The sequence below is a fragment of the Phoca vitulina genome, unplaced genomic scaffold (assembly GCF_004348235.1).
Source record: "Phoca vitulina isolate PV1807 unplaced genomic scaffold, GSC_HSeal_1.0 scaffold48, whole genome shotgun sequence".
Taxonomy (NCBI): domain Eukaryota; kingdom Metazoa; phylum Chordata; class Mammalia; order Carnivora; family Phocidae; genus Phoca; species Phoca vitulina.
Genome location: NW_022589751.1, coordinates 4,823,797 through 4,844,176, shown reverse-complemented (window position 1 = coordinate 4,844,176; position 20,380 = coordinate 4,823,797). Strand labels below are relative to the sequence as shown.

Here is a 20,380-nt window from a genome sequence, read left to right as displayed (position 1 = left end):
AAGTGAAGTCCTTCATACAAGAGTAAAGTCTCTGTAACTGAACAAGGGAAGGCGACCTGACAGCCGTACACGGGATAAGGAACAGAACAGTCCTAAATACAAAGCCCTGGGCCTCCAGACTTTCTTGAAAGAGAATCTGTGGAAGGCAGTCTGGGAATCTGTAGGTTTCCAAAGCTTCTCAGTGATTCTGATATTCTGACAACTTTGGGCTGGAGATTCCAGTGGATTTCACCTGTGAGGGAGGATTTCTCACGGAACTGGTGTGCTAAGTGTGCAGACCTTTTTCAAACCTAATACTTGCCGAAGAGTAATTCTCTCCTGTTTCTTTTACCTCCTAACTTATTATTCTATAGCAGCAAAACTCAGGAGAAGCCATTTCACTGAAGAACCATTACCTATCATTTCTGTAGAGTTAGAATGGAAGATAGGCAGCAGAATTCATTTGCTTTCTAATCCTTCTTTATGTAGATTATAATTGCCTAACCCTCTTTTTCTACAAACCCCTTCTTTAATAGAGCCCCTGTTGTGAGTTGCATACATTTCTCAATTATATAATACTTTGGTGCCTTTGTCTCTGAGATTTACTGTATTTTAACATTTGTATGCATTTTGAAGTTAAAGTCTGAAGGCTTTATAAGCACCCTGCTTTCTAATTAATACTGAGCATAAATGTTCATAAAATGTACTGTGACAAATATTAACCATGCATATTAGGGAATTTTCAGAATCAATCTAGATTGCCTCCCCACCCCCCCGCCAAAGGTAAGATTTATACTGTACGAGAGAACAAATTTATACTATTTGAGAGAATGAATGTATAATTTGAACAAACACTTCCCTGAATACTAATATTGCTTTATATACTAATTATGGGATTTTAAATGCCAGTAAGTTCTGTTTCCTTTGTGTGAATTTATGAATGTAATAAAACACTTTTGGAAAGTTTATCAAATAAAACAATCTAAGATTTAATTATTGGCTTTTTAAAGATTTTATGAACCAGGACATCTGTATTGCCAAAATCACTTAGGTGGCTTCGAAATCCCAGAATTCTCCCTAATCTTTTATTTTATTCTCAGAATTGAAATGAAATTAAAATGATGTTCTTTTCTTTTTTACATACAGTTAACAAAAATTAGAGGGGCGCCTGGGTGGCTCAGTTGTTAAGCGTCTGCCTTCGGCTCAGGTCATGATCCCAGGGTCCTGGGATCGAGCCCCGTGTCGGGCTCCCTGCTCCGCTGGAAGCCTGCTTCTCCCTCTCCCACTCCCCCCTAGCTTGTATTCATTCGCTCTCTCGCTGTCTCTCTCTCTCTGTCAAATGAATAAAATAAAATCTTAAAAAAAAAAAAAATTAAGCATAGAAAAGTCCCAAGTCCAAAGAAAAAATTTAAAACTACTCCAATCTCCCATCCAAGTGCTCAGGTCATGATCCTAGAGTCCCTGGATTGAATCCCGCATCAGGCTCCCTGCTCAGCAGGGAGTCTGCTTCTCCCTCTGACCCTCCCCCCTCTCATGTGCTCTCTCTCTCATTCTCTCTCTCTCAGAATAAATAAATAAAATCTTTAAAAAAAAAAACAACTGGGACGCCTGGGTGGCTCAGTCGGTTAAGCGTCTGCCTTCGGCTCAGGTCATGGTCCCAGGGTCCTGGGATCGAGTCCCGCATCGGGCTCCCTGCTCTGCAGGGAGCCTGCTTCTCCCTCTGCCTCTGTCTCTCTCTCTGTCTCTCATGAATAAATAAATAAAATCTTAAAAAAAAAAAAAAAACAAAAAAAACAAAAAAACAACTACTCAAATCTCTCCAACTCAGATAAACGTACCATTCATATTTGGTAGATATTCTTCTAGACATCTCGGTACACACAAACACACACACACTCATATAAACACCTAGTTTTACATAAAAAGATTAATACAATATATGACGCTCTGTTACTTGTCTTTTAGGACTAGACATTGTTTTCTCTCCACTTTTTTGTGTTTTCATGTCAGTAAATAGATAAGTATGTCATAATTTTTAATGGTTACATTATACATCTACATCCATATCTGTATCTATATATACATACATATATACTCAACTTTAACCTCCTATTGATATTTACATTGCAGCTTTCCCCCTCTATTATGTGTTTAGTTAATATTCTTGCACATTTTTGTACAGTTACATTCTTAAATTCCTAGAAGTCTGATTGCTGAGCCAAAAGGTAAATTTTGGTGTACATTCCTTACCAAACTGCCCTCCAGAACTGTCAATCCAGTTGCAACACCCACTAGCAAAATAATAAAGAGTGCTTGTTTTTTCATACTTTCTCAATACTGGCTTTTGTCTTTCTTAAAAATTGACAAATGCCCAAAAATCATTTAAAAATTTGCATCTCTCTGATTATTAATGAAATCGCACATATTTCCAAGCGCTTATTGGATGTTCTTATTTCTTCTTTGTTTAATTGCTTCAGTATTTTTATTGGGATGGTTGTCTTTTTCTCATTGACCTGTAAGAGATCTGTGAATATTGAGATATTGTTATTTGGGCTTGGGGTTTGTCATTTGACTTTTAACTCTGCACACAGTGATTTTTAATTTAAACTAAATGTCACTTGTTTTTGTGTATAAAATTTTTGTCAAAAATTTAATCCCTATGTCATTTTGTAGTTTGAAGCTTTTGTATCAGTTAAGAATGAGCATTGTCCTTCCAGGATTGCAGAAATACTTCCCCGTATTTCCTCATAGTAGCCTTAGATTTTAACTTTTTCTACACGATAATCTTTGATCCATCTGGGATTTATTTTTGAATAAGGAGAAACATAAGCCAGTTTTATTTTTACTTACCCCAATTGCTAGCCAGTTGTCAGACTTCAAGAATACATACACCATTTTACAACTGATTTAAAGTGACTCATTTTCTTATATTATTCCCTTATATATTTGAATCTATTTCTGAGCTGTGTTCTATTCAATTGACCTGTCTATTTCTGAGTCATTATTACTGAGTTTTTGTTTCTGTGGCTTTATACTATTTTTTTAATAGAATAAGTATCCCTTCAATTTTCTTCTTTTTCAGATTTTCTGCTTTTTCCATATTCACTTGATGAACTAAAAATCATTTGGTCAAATGAAGAAAAGTCCTGCTGGAATTTTCCAGTAGAGTTGTGTATTATTTTTAGATTAATTGAGGGGAAATTGGCACTTTTATAACACTGGGTTGTATTTTTAAAAAATTCCCTATGGATTCAAGCATTCTTTTAGTTCTTTCAGTAGGCCCTGGCATTTAAAACGTGTTCTTCATGTAGGCCCTGGCGTTTAAAACATTTATCTAGATATTTTAATTCCTTGATTGTTGCTATGAATAGAGTTATTTCCTTTCATAATATTTCTAATTGTTAATTGATTTTTAAAAACCTGTTGACTTTTGTTTATTTATTTTATTTCCAGACACTTTAATGAGCACTCATACATTTTTAAAAATCATCTTTCGGTTGGTTTTAGCCTTCAAAGTTCTCACGAGGTGGTACCCAGAAAACTAAAAAAGTAACTCTGCCTTACTGTAGGACGTGACTTGATGCAACTGGAGAATGGAGTCTAAAATAGGAGTTTATGGAATATAATTCATACATTCAGGAAGGATCAAATACGGGCCGACCCACATCACTGAAATGCAATATAAGTCAGACTAAGTATATTAGAATATGAATAAGCATGCTGCGCTCATGAGATTATTTAATATTGTGAGATGTCCTTAGGTACTCAATTAATCTCTCAGGGTTAATCTTTGTGAATTCCACATTATTTATGGAGCAGAAGAGAGGCTGGATTTAATTAAGCCTGAAGATGGAATTCCCTGTTTGAGTAAGGAGTATGTGAAGGATGGAAGGGAAAACTGAACAGATTTCCACAAGAATAGGAGTTTACGAGGTTGTGAATTCCAGGCTTGCTAATTTTTTTGTATAACCCCGCAAATAAAATATAACTTTTCTCATCCACAGTGATCCTCCTTCCTCCTTCCAGTAAACACCAATTGCCCTAACGACCCACATCCCAACCCCCCAGTAAGTAGGTGTAAGATGGTCTCACAGTGCCATCTGGTGGCCACCTGGGGAACTGTAGGAACTGGTCTCCCTATTGGACTTCCTGCCTGGGTTGATATCCAGGAAGCTAGATCCAGGCTTGGGAACAAACAGTTTGTGCCTGTGGCTACAGGCAAAGAGAGAAGATAATCAAAATCCAAGTCCTGGCAAAGGCTTGCTGGGGGGAGCTGGGAAACACGGAAGAAGCCAAAAGGCTGTGTCCATCCACAGGAGTTGATAGCAAATACGAGATCTGAAAAGAGAGGTCTGCAAAGCAGTTCCAGCAGGAAAAGCCTGAATCAAAGCAAAAAAAAAAAAAAAAAGAAAGAAAAGAAATGGACTATGTCAGAGCAGGGATCAGCTTAACTGTATGCTTCCAGTCAGTTCCAACACCTTGCTTCAGGGGTTTCCTCATTTACCAGTTTGTGTGTGTGTGTGTGTGTGTGTTAATTTTCTTAAAATTTTTCCCACAACATAAAACTCAGATAATTTTAGATAATTCCCAAACAGCAAAGTCTACTCTGCATTTCCCTTCCTTGCTCCCTCTTTCCCCTCTTCCTCCTTTGCTCTCTCTTTCCTCCCTCCTTTTCTTTTTCCCCTTCCTTTTCAGCTCTAATTCTTGTGTTCTCAGGAGAACCGCCCTCTTTCTCATCCTTCATTCTGTTTGGGAGCCAAAACTTAATCCTAGTTATACCCGATAAACCTAGGGATAGTGCTTGTGGGTCAGCTTGATCGAGGAAAGGGACCTAGAGGTTGTGAAATGAACCCGTGCCACTAACGCCTGAATCCTTGGAAAGAATCAGGAGCCCCTTCCACGTTACCACAAGCCGCAATCCTCCCGTTCAACCCAACATGATGACCCCAAGCACCTGGCTTCAAGATTTTTGTCTCTTTTATTCATTGCCATATCCCCAACTTTTAAAACAGCACCTGGCATACAGAAGGAGCTTAATTAATATTTGTTGAAGGAATGAATAAATATTCTCAACGAATAAGCAAATGTGGCTGATTCCTTTTTGCTAATATTTCAGTTTTGCCTTGTCGTAAGTGCTGCAGTGATGCTAATTTTCGTGGTGAAAGTATGATTTTTTTACTTTTGTGGGATAATTTAAGCAAAACACGTGAGGCTATTTCTAGCACAAAATAATTATTTTTAAAGTTCCAACCCACCAGCTGAGAGACTTTCAGAAAATAACCTGTTGGTAATTTGGGGGCTCTCTACCTTTCCTTTTCCTGTGTTAAGACTGTATCTTTTATATACATCCATGAAATAAAACAACCAACAAAATGACCAGCTTTTACCTGTCTTGGCTTCTTACGGGCTCTTTGCATTCTCCCCAAAATAGAAGCTAAGACCATTAAATACACTGAGAAGAAAACAAATTTGGAAAGCTGAAAACCATTAAACATTTAGCAAAAACATCTTGCTGTGCATGTTTTCTGTTTGCTGAGTCTCTTTTGCATTGGAAATCCTTGATGACAGAGACGGAGAAATATTTATTCTCCATGTAGAACTAAGCACAGAAAAAACATTGGCTTTACCTCCTATTTTTCAGAATTGTGCCCCTTTTTTGTGATCCTTCTCAGGAGAGAAGAGACGAGGTAGGCTGTTTTTATTTTATAGATTCTTCTGACATTACCCTTGTGTGAGAATTTTCTGGGCATAACAAAAAAAAAAAGAAAAAAGATTACTTGCTACTTTCCATTCCAAAGCCCTAGGATTTCCTTAACATCTCACAAATCTCTGTGATCTTAAAGAAATGCTCTTGCTACCGTGCAAAGGGGAAGTTAAAATGAATTAAAAGCCTGTCTGAATTAAGACAGCCAGGGAGATCAGTGGGTTATAATATCAGAGCGTGGTAGACCTTGGTTAATTTGTGAGGATGTGTCACCACATCCTGCGTCAGGCTTGACATTTTGTTCCTGGCTGATTTCGGTGGCAGTGGTCTTGTGGGGGGCGGGGAGGGCGGATGTTTAACCTTTGGTTCACTGTGTGGAATCGGAGAGGCTGCGAGGTCCAAGAAGAGCATGGCCTGGCATTACAGACAGAGGGCTCCGAGGCCAAACACCGGCGGTCCCTCTAGCTAAGTGTATGACCTGGACGGAAGTAGGCAACATCCCCGAGCCTTAGTTTACCTCTCTGTAAAATGGGCACTATGAGGCCTCCCTAGAAGGGCTGTCCTGAGGAATGGATCTGCTGGGTAGAAAGCTGGCTGCTCAGGAGTGATCACAGAGTCACGTGCCCGCTTTCCATTTGTCCCCTAGGTACCTTGGGATCACGAGGCCGCTCACGTACCCTGTGAGGCAGAACGGGAAGTGCATGGCAAAAATGATTCTCTCCGTCTGGCTGCTTTCGGCCTCCATCACCTTACCCCCGCTCTTCGGGTGGGCTCAGAACGTAAACGACGACAAGGTGTGCTTGATCAGCCAGGATTTCGGCTACACCATCTACTCCACGGCAGTGGCGTTTTATATCCCCATGTCCGTCATGCTGTTCATGTACTACCAGATCTACAAGGCCGCCAGGAAGAGCGCCGCCAAGCACAAGTTCCCCGGCTTCCCCCGGCCCGAGGAGCCGGACAGCATCATCTCCCTGAACGGCATGGTGAAGCTCCAGAAGGAGGTGGAGGAGTGTGCCAACCTTTCGAGACTCCTCAAGCACGAAAGGAAAAACATCTCCATCTTTAAGCGGGAGCAGAAAGCAGCCACCACCTTGGGGATCATCGTCGGGGCCTTCACCGTGTGCTGGCTGCCCTTTTTCCTCCTCTCCACGGCCAGACCCTTCATCTGCGGCACGGCGTGCAGCTGCATCCCGCTGTGGGTGGAGAGGACATTTCTGTGGCTGGGCTATGCAAACTCTCTCATTAACCCTTTTATATATGCCTTCTTCAACCGGGACCTGAGGACCACCTACCGCAGCCTACTCCAGTGTCAGTACCGAAACATCAACCGCAAGCTGTCGGCTGCAGGCATGCACGAGGCCCTGAAGCTCGCCGAGAGGCCCGAGAGACCCGAGTTTGTGCTGTAAGGTCACTTATCACTATTTTCCTTTTATCCGCCCCCCCCCCCCCCCCCGCCCTTGCTATGGAACCTCTCGGAGTGTATCCCAGAGGGCTTCCTGAATCCGTAGCCAGCTTATTTTCTACTAAGCAGAACAGATTCGAATTCAGGATACTCTAGACTCCAGTCCTCCAGCCAACAGAGTTCACAAAGCCAAAGTCAGGCACCTACAGGGCCTGGAAGACAGGACGGATGTGTCGAGGAATTGCAGTTGGTGTGATGCACAAGGAAGGTGGTGGTTCCCATCCTTTTCCCGTAAACAACATCCAAGTCATGTCCCGTAACTTGTCCCTTTCTTGTAACATTGTTATTTTCGTCGCTATTAACTCTTATATCCAGTAAAGCTTTTTTGATGCCCTCATCCTTTGCTGATAAAGTTGTTTGAGGAAGGGAGCAGATTCACACGGGCTAGAAGCAAGCAGCCTGGGACAAAGGAGAGTGGCTAGCATGGGGACGTGCCAGGATGAGGCAGGTGTTGAAAGCTGCAGAGCTTTGAGGAAGCGCTGCCCACCTTCGGAGGAGAGAACCCGTAGTTGCTGAGTCTGTCTGGGAGGCCTCTGCATTTCTCGGAAGCAATTGCAGTAGGTGCTGGGATCTGAGGGCCAGTGGTGATAAGGAACAGGGGTTTCACATGCAACCCACTCGCTAGTGAGTTTGGCATGGTAAAGAAAGGGATGATAGAGTAATTCGGGTTGTCAGCATGTCGCACCCCGATTTTGCTTTAAATCTGAGGCAGAGGCAACATCCTCCTGTTTGAAAGCTGTTTGAGGGCAAAGAAACTGGAAGGAGAAGATGGAAGGTGCTGGTGGGAGAGGGGGAGGCACTCCTCTTCACTGGGCCCAGTGGGAGGGAGCAGCCAGAGAACCGTGGGCTGCCTGTCAGCCAACTTGCCTGGGCCCTTCATTTGACAGAAGAGGTAACAGACCTGGGGACTAAGGTGGCCCCCAGTGAGCTAGTGCACCCCTAGGTCTAGCTCCCACCTCATCTGAATTTTCCTTCTGTAAATTCTTCATATATTAGATTCCTTTATGGGTAACAACCGTGTCAAAGGACACCTTCCTGCTCCCAGTTGTCCCAGGAGAATAGCCCTGCTCCAGGTGGACACCGAAGTGTCCTCACAGACTCCAGAAGCTCCAAACCTAGGATACCCACCAGATGACTCCGAAAACCTCTAGGAACTCAGCGTGTTCTCTAACTTCACCAACATAGCATCCAGGGATATTTGCCTCTGGGTCTTTAGCTAGTATGGAGGCTTAGGTATTGTTTTCCTGTTAGTTTAAGACAGGAGTCAGCAAACTTTTACTCTGAAGGGCCAGACAGTAAGTGTGTTAGGCTTTGCTAGCCATAGGTCTCTTGAAACTACTCATCTCTGCCTTTGCAGTGAGAAAGCAGTCATCGGCACAAGTAAGCAAATGAGCATGGTCATGCACCAGTAAAACTTTATTTACAAAAACAGGCCGCCAGTTGAATTTGGCCCACAGGTCATAGTTTGCTGACCGCTGGTCTAAGAAAATGACTGTCCTCTCATTGCATCTCACACTGTTTGATTTATAATTATTGATTTTATTTATAATTATAGCATATGAAAATCATTTGGAATGATTGGCCTAAATCCCCATTAACTTCAGGAAATTTCCAGTGAGAGAATTGGAATAACTGCTGTTTTAAAAAATCAATACCAGGCAGCTTTCTAGTCACTTTCAATGTGGGAAGACTCCTTTTGAAATTCTTGCTTGTAACTGTGCCACGCATTGAGAAGGATGCAGAAAATACATGATGTCTTTCCTGTCCTGCATGTATTTCTCTTGGACAGTCTGAACATAAACACACACATATGCACAGCCACCCTTTTCGTAATGAGATCAAAGGAAAGGTGGAAAAAGGAAAAGGAAAAAGCAAAAATAGGATTCAAAGCAGAGGAAAATAACTCAGAGCTTACCCTAACCCTGATCAGGGAAGATCTTGGAGGTTATGGGCTCTAGTACATCTCTGAAAGTAGTCAAGCATTCATAGCTAAAGGAGAGTAGAAACAACATCCATGTAAAGGCACCAGTGTGGGGCCTTCTGCAAAGGACAGTCAGGCTGGCGCTAAGCTCTGGTGTGGGGCAAGATTTGGAGATCACAGTGGAAAGGTAGAATGAGATCAAATTGTAAAGCCTCCCCCATTCCAGCCCCAGGAATTTGGGATTTTAGTGTAGACAAGTGGTTCCCAACCAGAGTTGGTTTCTCCCCCAGGGGACATTTGACAGCGTCTAGAGACATGTTTGGTTGTCGCATCTGGGGGAGGGGAGGACCTACTGGCATCCAGTGGATGCTGCTCAGCATCCCATAACGCAGGGGCAGCCCCCCCATACAACAAAGAATTACCCCACCCCAAATTCTATAATGCTGAAGTTACAAAACCCTAATGTGGACAGAAGAGAGCCATTGATTGGATCTCTGCAAGTAGGAGAATGGGAATCATCAAAGTGACAGAGACGGATCCAGGGGCACCAGGTGAGATGAATCAGAAGGCAGATGCTGGAGGTAAAGTCTCTTCAGTGGCTGGTTTTCTCCAGAAACATTTGAGGCCTACTACATACAAGGCATGATGCCAGGCATGTCGAGGGGTGGAAATATGAATAGGTAGGTGACAGTCCTTGTTTCTGGAAGCTCACAGTCCCAGTGGGCTGGGGTGGGGAAAGATGTGGCAGTCGTGGTTAGTGAGAGACTAGTAATCAGAATATCCTGTACTTGCATTCCGGTACATACCAGCTGGATGACCCGAACAACTCCTAACTCTCCTGGAGGCTCTGGAAGATTGACTGGTGTCTAATCCATAGCTCACAGCAAACCTTCACAGGATCCTTTGTCCCCCCGACCTGTCTCTTCAGCGCCTACACTTCTTGGCCAGCCTACAGACTCGAGGTTCCTCCCTCCAGTCTCTCCAGCCCTTTCCTCCCTCTCTGGCTGCTTGGGTTCTAATCTTGTTCACTTACGCCCCTAACTCTGCCTTCTTGGCTCTATTTTTCCCTCCTACATAATAGTTTTCTTTCTTTTCCATGTAAATGCTCTACTAGACCGTGTATTTCTACTTCCAAATATCCACCCATTTCTTCCCATTTTCTTGATCAGCATAGTGAGAGACTCAGGAGTCCAACAGGTGCTTGGGTAGGCAGTAGATAGAGAGAAAAGGGTATGTATGCTTCCCTGGTAATTTTAATTCAGTTCTAATTTATAACCTCTTTCACCTTTTCACAAGTATCCAAATCTGGTAATACAAAACCAAGTGTGATAATGTGATACAAGCAGGGATTCTTGTGCTTTTCTTTTTAATTTGACAGCCTCATTTATGGAGTTGCTTTTGATTGCCATAAATTGTTTTTAAGTGTCACATTGTGATTTTTGTTCTTTGACACTGTTATTGTGAACAATATAGAAAAGCAGTTTTGGGGGCGCCTGGGTGGCTCAGTCGGTTAGGCGTCTGCCTTCGGCTCAGGTCATGATCCTGGGGCCCTGGGATCGAGTCCCGCGTCGGGCTCCCTGCTCAGCGGGGAGTCTGCTCCTCCCTCTCCCACTGCCCCTCTCCCCGCTCGTTCTCTCTCTCTCTCTCTCTCTTAAATAAATAAATAAAATCTTTTAAAAAAGAAAAAAAGAGAAGCCGTTTTTAAAATACTTCCATATAGAAGAATTCCATGAAATTGTTTTGAAGTAGCTCTCCCTTCGCCTCTCCCTTCTTCTCCTTGGTGATCATATTGCCTTTCTCTTCACAAAGCCTCTCATAATCCCGGCTGATTGCAGTGGTGAGTGGTAGCAGAGTGACCTTGGCTTCCTTTTATGAGTTCTGTCAATCCGCTGCTCCAGGCTTTGTGCTGTAGCTTTGGAGTTCAGGGTGATTCTACCTTTTCTTTATGGAAACCTGTGGTTAAAAAAAAAAAAAAAAAATTAAAAGGAAATGGGTCCTAGTGGAAACTGGGAGGAAGCACCAAGGCCCTGAAGCTCTGGGTATCTGTGCCGGGACGTTGCCTTAAAGGCAGAAACAAATAACACGGTTGGTATTTCATGGATTCCACTCCCCACCCCCACCCCCCGACAATATTTTCCTCATCATTAACTAGATGTAATTCAACACTTTGTTTTTATTAAATCATCAATTAGTAATAACCACAGCTTGTTTGCTTTGCCATTGTCTGCATTCTAACTTTGTAGTATCTCTTTAAAATAGGCAGGCAATTGGCCTCTCTTGCTTTTTCGAACATATTTTTTTGTTGTTGTTTTCTGAGTAGATACACATAACACCAAATAAAATCAAGCAGTAACAGGGGTGCCTGGGTGGCTCGATTAAGCATCTTCCTTCAGCTCAGGTCATGATGTCAGGGTCCTGGGATGGAGCCCTGTGTCGGGCTCCCTGCTCAGGTTTGAGTCTGCTGGAGATTCTCTCTCTCTCTCTCTCTCTCTCTCCCCCTCTCCCCCCCCCCCCCCCCCCCCCCACTGGTGCTCATGCACTCTCTCAAATAAATAAATAAAATCTTTTAAAATAAAAATCAAGCAGTACGGATAGGAATATGAGAAAAATAAGGCTTGGGGGAATGTCTTAGGAAAAAAACTATCCATGGTGGAAATCAGGAAGGAGGTGATATTTGGAGTGGGCCTTGAATTTAACAAGGAGGGATGGCAGGGGCGGAAGTGGAGTTGGGCCTCCTCAGGGCAGATGGGACAGCATGGACAGAGGGGCACAGATGCGGTTGGAAGCAGATAAAGAACCTGGGGCAGGTCTTCAGCAGCACCTGGAAGCTGGGTTGAGTAGAGTCAGTGCGGAGGGCCAGGTGGGCAGTGTGGGTTGGGGGTTGGGGGAGAGATGAAGCATTTTGAGTAGGAGTGAAACCAGGGCAGTGGTGTAGACAGGGGTTCACAATGGGAGAAAGGAGATGGGTTAAGAGACCAATATGAAGATGAGGTCTCCTGCCGTGAGGGCCCACATGAGGAGGGTAGCATTGAGACCAGGAAAGAGCCAACGATGTCTGAATGTTTGGTAGTGTACTCGCAGGTGGGGGGTGAAGGCAGGGGGGCCGGGGAGATGGTGCTGCCCCTTGAGGCCTGGAGGGGTTCAGTCCATTCCATGAACCAATGTGAGCAGAGCGGGGCTGAGCTGCAGAGAAGAGCAGTCTCTCCTCTGTGCTGAGATAGTTGGAGGCCCCAGGCTAAGAATAGGTGGGGAGCATCATCAGGGACACAGCTGTTTCCGGTGCCCGCTCCCACAAACCAGGAGCTTGGAGCTGTGGGTTTGAGCTGCAGTGTGGTGCTTCGCTTTAGGCACAATCCTGTGAGGTCACAGACAAAGCAAGAGATGGTGTCTTATGGAGAAACTGATCCTGGCACCAGGAGAACCCCTCTATCCAATCTTGAGAGCCAAGTGAGAGTAGGACTGTTGTTGGGATGGGGAAGCAGAGCCTGGGGGCGCGGTGCCAGGCCCTGGAACCTCAACAGACCTAGGTCTCAAGCTCGTGGATAGTGTTTGGTAAGTGGAGTCCTATGAAGGTTCAGAGTTAGGGGACTGGATCTGGAGGGAATGTGGCTCTACACCAAGGAGAAAGAGACTTTCCCTCAACTGTTGGCCAAGAGTTCTCCATGACTCATGCCGCTTCTGTGAGTGTGGGAGGGAAGGAAGGGAGGGAGATGGGGTTTTCTGGTCTTTGCACACATGTCTTTCTATGATGCACCCTCCTAGGCTTGAAGGGAAGAACACTTCTCAGGAGTAGTCATCGTTATTCTTTTCACATGGGGCAAGGGCAGTAGTATTTTGCAAGGATTTTTGAGAGTGGAGCCTTTTTTGGCTACAGCTGTATTATAAAAGTGAATTTCTAAATGAGTTATCTGGGGCTGATTTGCAAATATATTAAGGCCCTGGCAACTTAGAGACATGATAAAATTTATGAAAAGAGCTATAGCACTCTTTCTTTCCTTTTAGAGAGCTCATATAACCCCTTAGAAGCCACAAATGATTCAAGTGACTGAATGCTGTAAAAATTAAATCCACCCACCACGAAATGAAAACTCACATTTACGGTTCTGCTAAATCATTTTCTTGTCTTCTCTCTCTCTCTCTCTTTCTCTCTCTCTCTCTCTCTTTATAGACAAAACTCTGACTACTGTAGAAAAAAAAGTCATGATTCATGATCAAAAGTGGAATAATGGAAATGAAATCAACAAGGCAAGACAGAGGTGGCAACAGAACTCAACCATTTGCTGAGGCCACAGAATGGAGCGCGGCTTGTCCTTTCCCGGGGTGGCTGAGACGTGACAAGCAGGGTGATCTGTTGTACAAAGCATATTGTGAGGGAGATGGTGACCTCTCATCTTTTTCTGTGGATCAGTGCTGTTGTGTGCCAGGGAAAATAGTTTTCCGTTTAAGACAGCCAGATCAGCTCAGCAGTACGCACACAGACAGAACTGAGTCCCAGAAAGGAAACCGTTTCTGGTGCTTTGTGTATGTCCAAGCCCCTACAAATGGAAGAAAGTTCCAATGCACACTTCCCATGCTTCCAAGTCTAGGCATTGTGGTGAATATTCAGGAATCATTCACAAGACAGAATGTATTTTGTGGCAGGACAGAAGGGTGTTTTTCCAAGCAAACTGTGGTTAAGCGTAGTGTTGAATATGTTGCATGTCCGTGTTAGAAAACAGAATCCCGTCATCAGCTAATACAAATGATGTCCCAGAGCAGTGTCTGGTTAAAGCTTCTGTCAAATAGTTTCGCTTCTTTGCAGGGTCCCTGTGACTTCCCCACCAATGTACTTATCTTTGTGAACTCATGTATCGTTATGGTATAACTCAGGAACAGATCTCAGGATGGAGAGAAACAGAAAACCTGAATAAAGCTTTTTCTTGCACTCACACTTCTTCTGAAGGGTCCTGAGAGATGAGGGGTGTTCCTTCGGTGAGGCTTTGTACCTGGATGAAGAGCGAGCGCCACCGAACTGGGCTGTAAACCGGCATGGTTGTGGGCACAGAACTTTTGGCATGATGATCATGTTCACACAGATGCAGCGGGCTCCCGGGCTGGGTGACAACCGTGTGTCTTTGGGGAGGAAGTGTCGAAATAAGGGGGTTTCCGTGGAAGGTTGTGATGCTTTCAGAGACAGAGCGTCAGCGTGTTAATTCTTGGGCAGTGTTGTATTGAAGGGATTTGTGTGACTCGGAGGTCGCCTGGGCCGCTACTGGGAAACACTCAGAACACTATTCTCTTCCTTCAGGAGGATTTGTTTTCGTGTTCTCTGTAACCTAAATCAAATGTGTGCCTGGCCAATTCCGTTCTTCTTCCCTCTCCTTCCCCAGGGTAGTAGACAATAGGGCAGGTAAGGAACCAGACGAGGCCCCTTTGCAGATAGTATTTTTTGTTTTTAAGGTACAAGTAATATGTAATGAGACAGGAAGATGGTGGATTGGAAGAGCACCTCCAAGGGGAGAAAGTGAACGCAAAGCTTCGTTTGATAAAAGAGAACTGACAGAGAAAATTATTTTCCTATAAGAAATGTAGCTGTTCTCTTCCAGGAGAATGTGGAATTCCAACGTGGATTATGGATTTCTTCTGCTTTCACTGACCTTGCATCTCACCAGACACAAGGAAGGGTCTGGAGGGGAGGTGGGCGCTGTCCTCTCAAACAAAGCTTGTACAAATTCCTGAACCATGGATTTGCTAAAGTGACTGTATATACTTATATTCATAATTTAAATGATTAATTCTGGTCAGATAAATGTTGTTACATTTGAAAAATGTTTTATTACATTACATCAAATAAAGTTTATTTGTAGCTGTAATAAAGCAACTTAAGTAATGATTTTTAATTGAAGGTCTGCTGTCATGAATATTGCTCTATGTAGAATAGCAGAAGGCCACGTTTTGTAATTTTTGCTAAAATCCTAACAGGTAGTTAAGACCATCTATAATTCACTGCATTTCACTGTGAGGATTTATCCAGCTCATAACTTTTTTTTTCTTTTTTTTAAGAATTGACTGTTCATTCCTTGACTTGATTAGCGGGCATTTATTGGGCTTCTGCCACATTCGGCACTGTGGACATCGAGGGAACAAAGATGGGTAAAGCAAGTCCTTACTTTGAAGGAGTGTGCCGTCAGAGAGAAGGCAGACATTTCTCAGAAATGCTCGCCGTATCATACAGTGAATGCTGCGGCAGTGTGTAGGGAATGCCCTGTGTCTTTCCCGTAGTAGAAGGCGAGGCATTGTGGTTGATTGGATTGCTTCACGTTTTTAAATGGGTTTGTTTAATTTTTTTATCATGACCTTAGTTATTCACATTGGCTCTTTATCATGCCGGACTCGAACGCCTGGTCACTGAACTCTCTGCCTTCTTCTGGTTGCAGGGGCGGGACGGTGTGCGCTGTGCGTGACCAGCAGAGCTGCCGAATGAAAGGAGAGAGTACAAACTGAGAGAGAATGAGAGAAATCTCAAACGATTTATACTACTTCACACATGACATAATTTGTGCCAAAGGTACAGCTTTTGTTTTAACCCAGAATTGGGGAAATCACTGAAAGAAACACTTCACACATATTTTATGAGTGTTCAGCAATGGCTGCGATGACTCATCTCTCATCTCACTCAGGGGTGTCAGCTGTCAGCCTGCAAGGCTGGGTATTGGGAAATGGTGCTTAGGAAGGAGCACGTGCACGCTGTCACTTAATGACAGTTACCTTAGTGTTTGGTTTTATTATGTTACTATTAAGCAGGGGCGCGCAGAGTTCCTGGGTTTTCTGGAAACCGTTTCATCATTCTTAAAGCCTTTGCCACAGTGTCATGTGCCTGAGTTGCTTGTATATGTTTTCGATGATCCTATTTTCATGCAGTTTTATTAGATTCATTGATTATAGGCATAATATCAATGATATGAATAGAAGATGCAGACAATTTTCCAGGTAGTTTATGCAAATATAATGATTGCTTGAATTGCCATCTGGAGGTGGCAGGCATTTTCCTTGCAGCATTTTGACTTTCAACTGAGTCCTCTATTTAAGGGATAGAAATATTTACAAAATCCTGCATTTTGTCAACAGTCTATGCTTCCCATCTCAGGACCTACACACATGCTTTCTACCCTCTGTCTGGAATATTCTTCATGTTTTCAATGATTTATTTAATGCATGTGTCCATCATAGTTTAGTAATTCTTCAGGGGCGGGGGCCGGGTCTGTTTCCCTCATCAGTATGCCCAGCACTTTGCACTGTGCTTGCAACATATGTAGGAGGCATGTAAAAAATATTTCTTAATGGGAAGGAACGAAGAAAAAAAAGAGGGAGAGAAGGAAGGAGGGAGAGGGAAAGAGGAAGGCCAGAGTTTACTTGACATCCTTGTTAATTTTCAGATGAGACAATCGAGGAGACTTGCTGTGATCAAGTGACATGTTCAGTGGGTGAGACAGAAGGGGCTGGAATTAAGCTCTCCTGTGTGCAGTGTAGGGCAGGCCCTCCACGACAGGGTGCTCCTGCTTTTGCATGAGCTTCTCATATCAAGAGAGCAACCTTTTCTTAATTCTCTGCACTAGTAGAGCAGAGCCGTGTATGTGTTATGGCCCATATGTTGAAACTTGTTTATCTACAGCTAGCCAGATGGTCCCTCCCAGCCCACAAAGAAGCCATTCTGAAACTTTCAAGGGGTCAGTGCATTTAGGAAGCACTGGGAGAAATGCATGTTGTGATGTCATTCCTTCCTTAGTCCAAGCAGTGTAGATCACAAAAAGGAAAACCTGGTCAGACATTTGGTGTGAAGCAGGCAGACCTTGAGAATCAACTTGGGGGATCCAATTCCCAGAGACAAAAGTTTATTTAACTAGATCTCTCTTTAAGACTTTTTTCTATTTATTTATTTGACAGAGAGAGAGAGAAAGAGAGTGAGAGCAGGAACACATGCAGGGGGAGTGGGAGAGGGAGAAGCAGGCTTCCCGCTGAGCAGGGAGCCCGATGCGGGGCTCGATCCCAGGACCCTGGGACCATGACCTGAGCCGGAGGCATATGCTTAACGACTGAGCTACCCAGGCGCCCCGAACTAGATCTCTCTTTAAATGTGTTTTGTCTACATCTTCTCTGGAGAAGAAAAGTAATTTCTTAACTTAAAAAACTTTGCTTTTTAAGCTCCTGTTGGCTAAATAATTTAAAAAAAAAAATTGCTTATGCAGTCCAAGCAACAGAGATGTGATGTGATCATCAATAAAAAATGTAAAAGCAAAATTTACTATGCTGATCAGGAGCAGAAAATGAGAGGCTGACAGCCATTGGAAGTAGGCTTGCAGATAACAATTATGTTGGGTATTTGGCATTAACACATGCCGAGTGGAGGGAATTAAGACATATTGTAAGTATGGCTCTCTGAACACACATGAAATCTTAGATTCTATTCAAACTATAAAATTTGTGCTCAGAGATTATAGAACAAAAGGAAAGTAATGGACAAGAAATATTCAAGAGGCTGTAAAGAAATGAAAGTCTAATGCATGGTTCTTCCTCTAAGAAATTCATTCATTCATTCTTCCACTCATTTATTCCAGTACATATTTATTAATATGTCAGAGTCTGAGCACTAGAACCTAGTGGTGAGTAAGACAGAAGTGATCTCCATTCTTGTGAAGCTAAAAATCTAGCAAGGAAGCTGAATGTTACACAAACGATTCTAATCCAGTGTGAGATGTGTTATGATAAGGCAAATACAAAGAGGTTCAGAAAGAAGTGCACACTTCAAAATATTAATGTGAACATTTAAATCTCAGTGGCGGAGAGGACTGATAATCCGAAGTAGCATATGGTAAGAAATATCTAGACTTTATCTTTGATGTATATTATGTAATATTTTTAATGGTGCCAAATTACCTTTCTTAATTACATTTTGATTGGGCTCTTATTAAAACGCTCTTTATTCTTTAAATCCACACAGTCTCATAGTGGGAGAGATGGTGCAGAGCAATGACAAGACAGCAGAAAGTCTGCTGTGAACATAAAAGTTTGTCACCTGTAGGAAAAAGATATAACTGTATCCACAGAGAATTGTAGAATCTCATGGATGATCTAGAATAACCCCCTACTGTTCAGGTGAGAACAAGCTGAAGTAGAGCTGTGTTTCGTCTGACTTTTTTTTTTTTTTTTTTTTTTTTTAAAGATTTTATTTATTTATTTGAGAGAGAGAGAATGAGAGAGAGTGAGTACATGAGAGGGGGGAGGGTCAGAGGGAGAAGCAGACTCCCTGCTGAGCAGGGAGCCCGATGCGGGACTCGATCCAGGGACTCCAGGATCATGACCTGAGCCGAAGGCAGTCGCTTAACCAACTGAGCCACCCAGGCGCCCACGTCTGACTTTTTTTAAAGAAGAGTGGTGGAAAGCCATGCTATCTTTGGTGAAGAAGTTTTAAGAAAACCTGTCGTGTAGCTGTGCATTTGCAAAATAAAATAAAACGAATTAGAAGAAAAGTGAGGTCAAAATTCAAAATAGAAGTTCAGTTTTTTCTTATTAGGTTCAGTAGACATAAAACTACAGTTCAGTAAACATGGTCAGAGCAAACCTAACATGGAGAAAAAGAAAAAAATCACGAGCCCTGGCCATTGTGCCCTGTAAGTGTACAGTTAGGGAAAACCAAGCAGTTCCTGGACTGAGAAATGACCAGCACAAGCATGACACATGCAGGACACTGCGTGCTGTGTGTGCGAGAGGCAGGGAGGCTGTTCTGGGGGGCGGAGGAAGACTACACCGGGGTTAGGAGCGATGCAGAGGAGTGGCCTGCAGTCACCAGCAGAGCCTGCAAGCAACCCAGCTTTCCCCCCGTGTTTCTCCTCTTTAATTATCCACCATTAAATTGAATCCAGAATGCTGACCTGAAGGCACGGAAAGGTATTTAATTTTTAGAATGATTATATTAACCAAATTGTGCTTACATAGGGCAAAGAAAGAGACTAAAGTCTGACAGTGTCAACAATAGTTTGAAGATGAACATTTGTGATACAGGAAAGGTGAAGGTTAATATCAAGTGACCACTCTGCCTCCTGTCTTAAACCCAGCGTGTTCTAAACTTCACTCTGACTAAAAATGATCTAGGGAGCTTGTTTTTCTTAAGGATTTTTTTAAAGGAAGCTCTATATCTAACGTGGGGCTTGAACGCACAACCCCAAAATTAGGAGTCGCTCAGTTGCCTGACTGAGCCAGCCAGGCGCACCTAGGGAGCTTGTTAAACATGAAAACTCCTGGGCCCCATTTTCAGAAACTCTGACTCATTATGTCATGCGGTGCAGTGGCGGGTGAAGAGGGCTGTTAGCCAGCCTACCAGGTGATTCTGGTACAGCTGAGTTGGGTTCCAAGTGTTGAGAATTGCTATTCCCAAACATGCTGGCAGACTGAATCGTGTAGCTGATCCTGTGTGCAGTTGGAGTGGAAAAGCACAATGAATATGAAATAATAATATCTAAATCATTTGTATACAGTTCTAGCATCTTGTCAGGGAAATACACAAGATGCTCACAAATTCTCTCACATAGCCTTTAGTACTCAGTTCCTGCACCAAAAATCCAGCGGTTTTGTGGAAGGAAATAACGCCCAGATCACCTTAGATCGTTTTCAATTATATGTAAGGACGTACGGATTTTGGTTTTAAGTGCAGACCTGGCTAATTCCTACATTATTGAGTAACTCCTGGCTTTGACTAATTAATATTGGTGCTAGCACAAGGTCAGCTGAGAATCAATGCCTCACCTTTCTGTCCCCATGCCAAGCAGCTGATCAGATGTTTGTCAACAAAGCAAACACTAGATCTTTGAAAATATGTGTTGGATATTAGCCACTGAGAATGAGATGTTGACCTTGGCCAAGGTCTATGCTTTTACTATTGTGTGTGTGTATGATGGCAGTGATTAATACAGCTCACATAGGTTGAGTGTTTCTTACTCATCAGTCATTCTGATAATCCTCACAACAGCCCTAAGAAGGGGTTGTTATCTCCATTTTATGAGGAACCTGATGTGTATGGAATTCAAGGACATTAATCTGTAAGTAGCAGAACAGCCCTCCGGCTGATGTGTACTTTTTCTTACATCCTCCCTTCCATCCCACAAAATGCATCTCAGTGATACCAACTGGTTTTGTGGGTCTGGAAGTATGCATCTGAACTCTCAGAGACTCCTGGGTCACTGAATTCCTCACAGTAGTTGTTCAAGGTTAAAGCCTGGATAATGTGAAGAAGGCAAAGGTTGTGATTCCTACTTCCTAATCCTATTCTTGGATTCCT

The 20,380-nt window shown here is 43.2% G+C and overlaps 1 protein-coding gene across 3 annotated transcripts in view; it reads left to right on the top strand.

Moving 5' to 3' along the window:
• The window catches only part of HTR7 (5-hydroxytryptamine receptor 7), a 77,493-nt gene extending 60,658 nt beyond the window's left edge, over positions 1–16,835 (top strand). Inside the window, exons 2-4 of one of the 3 annotated variants that reach the window (XR_004302689.1) lie at positions 6,330–7,088; positions 13,238–15,201; positions 15,486–16,835. Coding sequence is in view for 1 of the 3 variants with exons in the window: in XM_032432384.1 (XP_032288275.1) it covers positions 6,330–7,092 (763 nt within the window). In the remaining 2 variants the exon portion in view is untranslated. Of the gene's footprint in view, positions 1–6,329; positions 7,094–13,237; positions 15,381–15,485 lie in introns of those variants that run through there. The other 2 variants (XR_004302688.1, XM_032432384.1) reach the window with 2 other exon arrangements.
• Positions 16,836–20,380: the final 3,545 nt, after the last annotated feature.